General features: G+C 38.1%; 1 protein-coding gene across 1 annotated transcript in view; it reads left to right on the top strand.

Annotated features, from left to right (window-relative positions):
- The first annotated feature begins 6,684 nt into the window (after window positions 1-6,684).
- Window positions 6,685-11,280, top strand: part of LOC117411128 (potassium channel subfamily K member 12-like) — a 29,311-nt gene continuing 24,715 nt past the window's right edge. Inside the window, exon 1 of the mRNA XM_034018297.3 lies at window positions 6,685-7,248. Within this exon, the coding sequence (XP_033874188.1) occupies window positions 6,906-7,248 (343 nt within the window). The 5' untranslated portion in view covers window positions 6,685-6,905. The remainder of the gene's footprint in view (window positions 7,249-11,280) is intronic.

Raw genomic sequence — 11,280 nt, 5'->3', positions numbered from 1 at the left:
GTTTTTTACCCCTACCTTTCATGGTATCACTGTATGTCAATGTTATTATGATGTATTGAACACTTCTTCCCAATGCGGACTCTGTGTCTGTTCATGATAAGGTTGTCTCTGTTCATGATGAATTTGTTTTCAGCTTGGGGTTGACCAGCTGTTTCAAGCTATCATTAATTATACTTTACATTGTTATTCATTAGTCTGGGCTTTACTTTTCTTTGCTTTCACAATAGTACAGTAAACCACTAACTTTCTGGATTCCAGCACTGGTTAATTATTCCTAGACACAGTAGCATAGTCTATTTAAAGTCTTTGCACCAAAGTCCAATTTGAACTGGGGTAAACCATGGTAAATGGGAAAAGCATGGCAAAACTGCAAAAATGCCATGCACAAATACAGTGGTGAACTGTTATAAGGGACGTTGGGGGTTGAAGTATCAGGAAATGTACAATTGGGTAGCACAGATAAAATCAGCAATATTTATTACATCCTTCTGTGAAACAGGCCTAGTGCAAGATCTAGAAGACTTAACACTTCCTCTACCCTTCTTATGATGCTTGTAATCTTTGCAATCTGTGGTTCTACAATTTAAAATACACCTGCAATTCTTATAGCACAATTATATATTAACATTGGTCCCATAAGAGCCATTACAACAAATCAACCTTTAGAAATATCAGCTGCTTTTTTTATTTTTTATTTAGTAGTCGGCAATTGTTTTTCGTCATTTTCTCCCAATTTAGGCTCAGCTCACCGCTACCACCCCCACGCTGACTCGGGAGGGTGAAGACAAACACACGCTGTCCTCCGAAGTGTGTGCTGTCAGCCAACCTTTTTTTTCACACTGCAGACCCACCATGTAGCCACCTCAGAGGTGCGGCGTCAGAGGACAACGCAGCTCTGGGCAGCTTACAGGCAAGCCCGCAGGCAGACTACAGGGGTCGCTGGTGCGCAGTGAGCCAAGGACACCCTGGCCAACCTAAGCCCTCCCCCTCGGTCAATTGTGCGCCGCCCCCTGGGAGCTCCCATCCACGGTCGGCAGTGGAATAGCCTGGACTTGAACTAGCGACTTCCAGGCTATAGGGCGCATCCTGCACTCCACGCGGAGCGCCTTTACTGGACGCGCCACTCAGGAGCCCTGAAATATCAGCTTTTTAAATCAAGTGTAAATGTACTTTCATGCTGCTTTTCAGCATGGTTAAACATTCTGAATTATTTATTAAGTTGTCAAATGTAATCCTGATGCCTCTGTAGCCACTGGTATTAGAAAGAGGAGGAAAGGTTAAAGACTATTGGAAATGGAAAAGCAGCATTGATTTAGTAAACCCATATATTTTTCCTTTGGAGAAGGATACAGCTTGCAACGTAATGGGTCTCAAGAGACAGTTTATATGGACTATTTTTAGGCTGGCTAAGTAATGGGTAGTATTGCACTGGGTCAGTCCAAGTCTGTCCTACTACAATTAATTAGAGTTACAGTAAACCATAATCGGTTGGTCAAAGGCCAAGCCAGTCTCTCATTCAGGCTGGTATGGTAGAGGGTATTATTGCAGTTATACAGCACATATCTGTCTCTGATATGGAATGCAAATTTGATTTTTGCTTTATTTTAACCTCGGATGCAGTTCTTTTTTTAGGTTCCTCAGTTTGGAAAGTTACAGTAATCATTCGCTTATCTAACAGCTGCCACTCCCTGGTCTGTTCAATGCCTGCATGTCTTTAACTGGTTTGAGAAACGGGTGGAACGGGAACAATAGAAATAGGGAATGCTCGTTGTTAGCCACTTCAGAGTCTGAGTCAGAGTCTGAGTCATGTGTGGTGAGCTAAAGGGTCACTTGACCTACTTCACTGCAGTTCCTGGAATAGCCGTGTCATATTCACTGTGAAGTTGATGCATGGTGTGTTTGGTCTAATACGACGGGCTGATTGTTAAGCAAAGCCTTTATGAGTTGTCACATGTGTGGTCTTAATACTGTCTGAGGCATGCATGAGACAGGAGAAAAGGAAATCAGCACAGAGACTGGAAAACAACACGTAAATCATAATTTAACAAACCATTTCATTAGTGACACAGCTCAAGGGATTCCTTTTTCTGCTTGTTAGTAAATAAAGAAGTAACGAGTAACAATGACAAACAGCAAGTAAGAAAGAAGGTAAGTGTGACAAAGTGGTGAACAGTGTGCAGGTGATCAATAATCAGACAAACAATAATAATCCAGGTGCAGAAGGTTTAATTGTATAATCCAATACCTGATGGCTAACAGCAGTAAACAATAACAATGTTAATGAAGCAATACAGCGGTGTGTATTGCTTATTTATAATCTGTGGGTTTGCCCCGAAATAATAACCCTGTTTCAGTTCACCCACACGTACACATTCACAAACACCAACATCAGTCCTCAGTGCATGCTCTAGTGCTCGTAGTGAATACAGTTCTTTATGATACAAAGTGCAGTGATGTTGATCTGGGTTAAATGATGGCCTTTGGCAACAGCTCGGGATCGTGTTAGCTGTCCAGATACTAATACAACAGTATATTAATAACGACAAACAAAACAAACAAAACACTGACGTATCACAACACAGGTTCTCCTTTTGGTTGTTCGATTTAACCATTCACAAAGGAACAGATCACCTCACTATGTCCCCTTTATATACCGTCAGCCATGACCCCTTGATTAACGAGCGCACCTGCTCCTCCAATCCACGGATGCCACACCGTTAACCTTATGGGTCAATGATTTAGTGTAACGCAGCTCAGTCCCTTTTCTAGATGGCCGACTTCTGCCTAACCCTGGGAATGAACTGTCGGGCCATCTAATCCACGGTACTCTGTTCCCTTTACACAGTGCCCTCGCAGGTCGGGAAGGAGATCTAACACCAAGAATCATTCGATCTCTGTCACAGTAAGTAAGTAAGTAAGCATGAAAATTGGTCAATGTTTTGTATGACTTTGATTTGTTGACTATGCTAAATGTGTAGCACAGTAACTCAGCATTTTCCTATGCATACAATAGTGTGCAAATGTACTAGAACACCTCAAGATTTGTCATGTATGTCCTTTATATACCTACCTGAATGAAAACCTCAGGGTGTGAGAATTACAAATTTCGGTCAGTAAGCAGTGATATAGAAACAATAGGCACTCGTGTGTAAATATGCTAGACCACATTGTGCTTTAATTAGGCACCTTAAACAACTTCTACAAAGTCTCATGCATTTTACCATATGTGGCTATGTGTTCTTTTTCTCTTACTATTTTTAATTAATTGCATGCGTGGCCTATTAAAGTCATCAATTAAATTAGACAATCACTAATTTGCCTATTTTGCCTATTTTTGACTACAGTGGTTTGATTTCATATGCACAACAAATCAAAACTACAGACGCAATGGGGGGTTCTAATGAATTTGCACACTACTGTGTGCTTTGCACTCTACAGACGCAATGGGGGGTTCTAATGAATTTGCACACTGCTGTGTGCTTTGCACTTGTGCATGCTTTATCTCTTACTAAGCTTACCTGTTGTGAAGAACACATTTCTAATTTAGGTTGGGTAACTATTCTATTAGCTTGTTCCAGCAGCTGTACTGATTATCATGACCTTGTATGTGAGAGCGTTGCCTCCCACTGACTCGATAAACTTAAAGGATGTAATGCAACCCCTTGTACAAGACCGATTGAGGTTACAACAAGAAGAATTTAATCAGGGGTCCCCACTTCTGATCCTGCGTGACTAGATCGCCCTTTGCTTGCTTCAAGTCCCTGCAAGTTCATCATAGTAGTACTGTACCTGTAAGTCTGCATAGCATTTTAAAATGTACTGCTATTACTTATTAGTTGGGATTTCCCCATAGTCAACATTTTCACATACACCATATCCCTGAATAGATTATAGTCCCACCTTTAAAAAAGGTGTTAATGAAAAATCCTTCACACAAGTGCAAATGTACCCCTAAATGTGTGTTCCTGATATTTTACATACTTATAATTTGACAAAATGTTATCAAGTGTTTATTTGGGCTCTAAACTATGAAAGCTTTTAAAGCAGTGGTAACCAAAGTTTTAAAATACAATTTGGTAATTTTTAGTGTAATGGGCAGTGTTGTGTGATACACTGCCTTTCTGAAACGTTTTGTCCCCTGTCAGGGAATGCAGACATATGACATTTCTTTGTTGAGAATCTATCTTTTGAAAAATAAAATACTGCTGCTTGACAGGGCCATTTTGCCCCATAATAAGGTAATATGGCACAATTCTGGTCCAGAGATGATCCATTGTTTTCACTGCAATTGCAAACATCATTGGTAGAATGATTAATGTATGTCTGATGCAGCAGACATCATCAGCAATGTATATTTGCTGAACTTAAAACACTCTCAATTCCAAAAAGCACCTTTTTAAAACACTAATAGCGATTGACTGCCCCAAGCACCATCACACAGTTTCACAGCGGTACAGGATAATGCATTACTGTATAATAGCCGGTGGAATGAGGTTGAGTCAGCCTCATTGTTCTATGTTCTGTTTCCACCAATGCATATTTTAATCAAGGCCTTGAACAGTGTGCTAAGTATGCTGTCTATTTTTACAATGAATACACTACAAAAATATACTTATGCTTAACTTAAGTCTGTATTTAAGAACAAATGATCCATTTACACTCCTGAAAAATGGTTTGCAGACTGTATTGGAAAAAAAACGAATTACAAAGCAACTTGCCAGTGGCTCACCACCAGTGCCCCAGTTATTTTCTCCCACCTAACCCATTTTCTCCTGCAAGGGTAGCTACTGCTACTGTGTAGCTATAAAGGTATTTTATTCACAGCTGGTACCACATGTTTTGTTAGTCTGTCTGAGTTTCCTTCTGCAAAATTTCAGAGGATATGAGATTTTAATCATTATATATAACGCCTTTTTTTAATTGAGGACAATTGAGGTCCTTCCATAATACACGTGTTTATAACATCTCACTTAATTTATTAATACATCTTACTAATACTATTACTATTACTGTTACATCTAGATCTAGTACTACTAAAAATAACAATAATGTACATTTTTTTTGTTCTACCCATGAAGACTTTGATATTAAAACAATCTGTGCTTGATGTGCTTGACAAACGAAAACGCGCATTATTCTTTTGCAATTTGCAGCAATAGTGTACACAGACGCCTACAGAAATACAGCACACTGAAAAAAAAACTCATCTCATCAAATCATGTATTGTGAGACTGGTTTGTAGCACTTTATCAGCTGCGGTGCACTGACTATGTAAATTAATGCATGACAATTTCTCCAATGCATCGTGTTTGCGCAGCTTAGAACGCATAATGTAAAGCTCGCGCCCGTGTACAGAAGTTGAGTGTTGCACTGCACTAGACTGCAGCTCAACCAGAACCTGTCAAGGAAGGCTAAAGGGAAGCAATGAAGAAGGAAGGTAGGAAAGCTGGACTAAGCCTGTTATTTCAGCGGCTGCACTTTTAACAGCTTACTGGTGTAACTGCATTGTTTGCACTTTCATTCACGACAGTAGCGAAAGGACATCACGCATGACTGTGGATTTGCTTTTGCTTGTATTGTGGTGCTGATTTCTACTTGGAACAAGTGTGGATTAATACGACTCAGTTTGTTTTCAAGGGAGCGATGCAGTATTGGGAAGATGGGATGTTTATAAATCAATGCAAAATTGTTGGTATGCTTGGGCGACATATGCAAGATGCAGAAACGGCGTCGGACAGTCAACGATTCTTGTAACACAATGTAAGAAATTATTTTTTAAAAAACTGAAAGAAAATATACTGAATTAATAACTGCATGGGGTGATATGTGTTATCTTGAATAGGTTCCAGTGAAATGTTGAAATGTACGATAAAGACCTATGAAATTACCAGGATGGCCAAGTGGCAATTGCCTTACTTTTGAATCTGTGAGTCTTTTGAATGACGGGATTTGAGACCTTAAGCTTCGCAAAAAGAGCTTTAAAGCTGATTTTGTTCCTTGGAGATGTGACAAGCGCTGTCAAACATCACAGCAAAATCGTTTTAAAAGGAAACGATGGCAAAACATAACAAGAGCAACAGATATTAAAGGCTGGGTATTATGTAGTTCTGGATTAAAGTCGTATGTAAGAGTTATAAACCCTAGCAGTTTAATTACTATACTGTTCTACGACATGGGCTGGGCAATACAGCGTTTGGATCAATAGGACAGGTGATATCCAGACAGTCCACTGGTTCGTTTTACTCGCCTGAGATAATGCCCTGCCAAAAAGAGATGTTCATCGCGGGGAAACATATTTATTGCAACGACGCAAAGGATGTTATAGACTTATAAAGGTGACAAACAAAACATGAAAACGGCCTTAGTACAATGGGACGACACGATTACTAAAACCGGATACTTCATCAAACTGATAAGAATCACTTTCCCTCAACATGTAATTAGTCTACTCGAAATACATATGTTAAGTAAGACTTTTTTTTTTAAAAGTAAGAAATCAAAGTCAATGGGATAAGTTATCGGTATACTTGACACAGGACCCCGGAGTTCTATATCGAAAGATTGGATTGGTTTAGTTGAATACGAATAAAGTGAACCTCTATCAGGGGTGATTTGCTATAAATTTAATAACTTTTTTTCTTTTTTTTTTTTTTTTTTTGTGCGACTACCTGAGTGTCACGTCTACATGTGTGTTGAGACCCCGCTTTCGGGTTGTGGAAATATATCCTCACTGACGGAGTGGCTTTTGTGCAGGTTAGTCTGTACTATCACAGTATACACACGAACACATTGCTAAGGAATAGTCAAGTTAAACAGAATCCCTCGAGTTTCAAAGCTGAACGAATGCCGCATCCTCCCATGCTGAGCTGGTCGCTGTCCGTAGCCCTGGTGGTGCTGAAATTTGGATGATGCCGAGTCAGAGATTACAAGGCTGCCGCTCGCTGGTACACATTAACGAAGATAATGGTCGATTTCTACTGCTAGCCGTCTTGATCGCCCTTTACTTGGTGTGCGGGGCTGCCGTATTCTCTGCAATCGAGAGGCCAAAGGAGTTGGAAAACCAGGGACGCTGGAACCGGACTCTGTACAACTTTAGCGACACGTTTAACATTAGTTTTGAGGATCTGAGGTCTTTTCTGCGAGATTATGAAGCGGCAATCGCTGCAGGAGTCAAGGCGGATTCTGTCAGACCGCGCTGGGATTTTCCTGGGGCGTTCTACTTTGTGGGGACAGTGGTGTCAACTATCGGTAAGTAAAATTATTATTATTATTATTATTATTATTATTATTATTATTATTATTATTATTATTATTATTATTATTATGCTTTGTGTACCAAATGTGTGATTGTTTTAATTTTGTGTGACTGGTCATATAAGGGAGTTTTGCAATTTCTTGTAACTTTTTTTCCTCATCCACAAAAGAAAAACTTTTGCTGCAAAATATTTTTCCTATAATTATTTGTTTTCGAGAAATTTCTAGAAATTATCAATTTCCATTGGGGTATGTAGACTTTTGACTACAGCTGTGTATATATGTGATGAAATAAAATATGTTGGAGAGACTGGAACAACTTTATATGAAATAATTCAGAACCACCTTTCATTAATTAGAAATAAAAAGAAAATGAATGAAAAAAATAGTACAGCACAAGGACATGACATAAATGGTTTGGTTTGTAGTATTGGAATAGCTAAAATTAGGCAATGTAACATATAGAAGAATAAAAGAAAGTAAATTGATCAATAGATTGAACACAATTATGCCAGCAGGACTCAACAGAAAAGAATGAACTAATTAACTCCAATAAATATATAACATTTAAATAAATAAACAAACAAAATTCATTCAAAAGTTGGGCATGCTGATGTGCTGGGGAGGCCAAATCAAGGCTGATCCTCAGAGCCAGCATTGCATGATAAAAGTTTATATAAAATAATGTTAATTGGAATTAATACAGATTTAAAGATAGAAGTAAAAATGATGTCACAATATATAGAACATCATTATATCATGTAAGAATAAATCACATATAAATAAACAATAACAAGTAGTTGTCATGCTGTTATGTCTTTGAGCTAAAATATATATATACAAATTACACTTTGAGTTTGTATTAAAATACTGCTTGAGTCCTGTGCACCCCATGCTTATTCCATTACAATGTCCGTTTTCTCATAGAAGCAACATTGCAGTTTGAGCCTCCAGGACTTTTTCAAGATGATATCTCTCATATAAGAGGCTCCTGACGTATTCATCTATCTATTCATTAAAAACCTATACTCACACGCGTTGTATATATAGTGTACATTTGATCTAAAGTTTAACTCCCCAGTGGGCTGAGGACATAAGAAACAGAGCTTTCCTCAACCCAGCACAGTTAGCAGTGTCTTCATCAGATATCACCCAGCCAATCCTACGAGTGGAAACCCTTTCATCTCCGCGCTCCCTTGATTCAGCTGCTCAGCTCAGGCCAGGCTGTGTTAAACCACCATCGCTTCTGGTTACTGAGGATGCTTCTGAATGATCATGACCTGGGCATGGGGTAATACAAACTGTTTGAATGTATTTCTAATGCTTCTGAATGATCATGACCTGGGCATGGGGTAATACAAACTGTTTGAATGTATTTCTAATGCTTCTGAATGATCATGACCTGGGCATGGGGTAATACAAACTGTTTGAATGTATTTCTAATGCTTCTGAATGATCATGACCTGGGCATGGGGTAATACAAACTGTTTGAATGTATTTCTAATGCTTCTGAATGATCATGACCTGGGCATGGGGTAATACAAACTGTTTGAATACATTTCTAATGCTTCTGAATGATCATGACCTGGGCATGGGGTAATACAAACTGTTTGAATACATTTCTAATGCTTCTGAATGATCATGACCTGGGCATGGGGTAATACAAACTGTTTGAATACATTTCTAATGCTTCTGAATGATCATGACCTGGGCATGGGGTAATACAAACTGTTTGAATACATTTCTAATGCTTCTGAATGATCATGACCTGGGCATGGGGTAATACAAACTGTTTGAATACATTTCTAATGCTTCTGAATGATCATGACCTGGGCATGGGGTAATACAAACTGTTTGAATACATTTCTAATGCTTCTGAATGATCATGACCTGGGCATGGGGTAATACAAACTGTTTGAATACATTTCTAATGCTTCTGAATGATCATGACCTGGGCATGGGGTAATACAAACTGTTTGAATACATTTCTAATGCTTCTGAATGATCATGACCTGGGCATGGGGTAATACAAACTGTTTGAATACATTTCTAATGCTTCTGAATGATCATGACCTGGGCATGGGGTAATACAAACTGTTTGAATACATTTCTAATGCTTCTGAATGATCATGACCTGGGCATGGGGTAATACAAACTGTTTGAATACATTTCTAATGCTTCTGAATGATCATGACCTGGGCATGGGGTAATACAAACTGTTTGAATACATTTCTAATGCTTCTGAATGATCATGTCCTTGGCATGGGGTAATACAAACTGTTTGAGTATATTTCTAATGCTGGTTATATGTACATGGATCTCCTTCAACACAACTCTGTACCTCCCTGCCTTTCACTGTCTTCAGCTAAAGTGCTCCAGATGGATGCGTCTTCATTATCATTAATCACACATTGCTGGGCAGGCAGTGTGCCAGGTTTGTTCAAGGTAATCTCTCAGAGAGTTTTAAGTGTGCGGTGGATTTGAAGAACTGAAAGACCTTGAACTCGCATTGACCTTTGTATACATCATAATTGAGAATAAATGAAGATTTCCAAAAGTGCCAGTAGTGGCTTTTAGAAGGGATGCAAATTTAGCTGACATGTTAGTCCACAGTAAAAAATAAACGGATCACAGACACATTAAAGGACATTACAACCTGTAAGAGCACATGTAAAGTATGTGAATATAGCTGTAAAGATAAAAGTGAAATCGCAAATAGAGAAAATTAATATGTCTTAAAAAAAATCTGTCATGCAAGGATAGCAACCTTGTATATGGTATATTTTGTCAAGAAATGTAAAAAATAAAATATGTAGGAGAGACAGGTACAGCATTTTATAAAATAATACAGAATCACCTGTCAAACATAAGAAATAAAAAAGTCAATGAACCAATAGTTCAACACTTAACAAAAAATGAACACAACATGAATGACCTACACTGTGTAGTTTTAGAAGAAATGAAATTAAATAAATGTACAATACATAAGCTAAAGGAACATAAATGGATACATAGACTCAATAGTAGATCGTTAGACCATTAACTACACCGAGCATCAAAAGAAACTTATCACTATTATAACACATTTATTTTTAAAAAAATCATGTATGTAAAAGATGGACATTGCTGAAATGTTTTTTCTTTCTTTTTAATCGCTCTATCGTTCATCCTTGACCATGACACGCTTGAGTGACTATGACTGAAGCATATGCACTTAATCGCCTAATTAGTGGGACAGTTGATTGGACACTGGATATGGAGGGATTTCAGCTGTTGAGTTGCAAGCTTGAATAAAAACAATAAAGAAAATCACAGAAAAAAAAAACAATATGCCACATCTGTCAAGAGAGCAGTGCCTTCGTGCAATCGGCATGTTGGAGGCTGGACTAGGACAGCGTACTGTGCCTCGCCGTCTTGGGTGCTCACAGCCAGCAATTTCAAACCTGGCAAGATGGTATAACCAGATACACTCTGTCAATGACAGGCCACAGACTGTGAGACCAAGAGTCACAACACCTGCCCAAGATCGACAGATCATTTTGCAGCATCTTCGTGATGTCAATTATTAATCAGCACAATAAAAAAAGTCACTGCACCTGCTCTAAAACAGAGTTTGCCATTTTTCGATCACATCTAGTGAATTTTATCCAAATATAAGTGATACGTTTCTTTTGATGCTCAAATATAAGTGATATGTTTCTTTTGATGTTCAAATATAAGTGTTAAGTTTCTTTTGATGCTTAGTATATGTAGTAAATTACATCACAAACACATTAATAAATGTAAATAGAAATAAGTGAGTGTAGTTACCATGGCATCAAAAGCCTATAAGTGCCTCACACTTTCCCTTGACAAAGTTACTGTATGTTACATATACCAAAATGTTGGAAAGTTGACTCTTTTGATATATATATATATATATATATATATATATATATATATATATATATATATACATATATATATATTCCACTGCATTGCACATTCTTGCTAGACAATTGACCCTTTATTACAGTATATGCCCTT

The sequence above is a fragment of the Acipenser ruthenus genome, chromosome 6 (assembly GCF_902713425.1).
Source record: "Acipenser ruthenus chromosome 6, fAciRut3.2 maternal haplotype, whole genome shotgun sequence".
NCBI classification, from domain to species: domain Eukaryota; kingdom Metazoa; phylum Chordata; class Actinopteri; order Acipenseriformes; family Acipenseridae; genus Acipenser; species Acipenser ruthenus.
The sequence above is the reverse complement of the archived record's forward strand: the minus strand, read 5'-3'. Positions and strand labels throughout refer to the sequence as shown.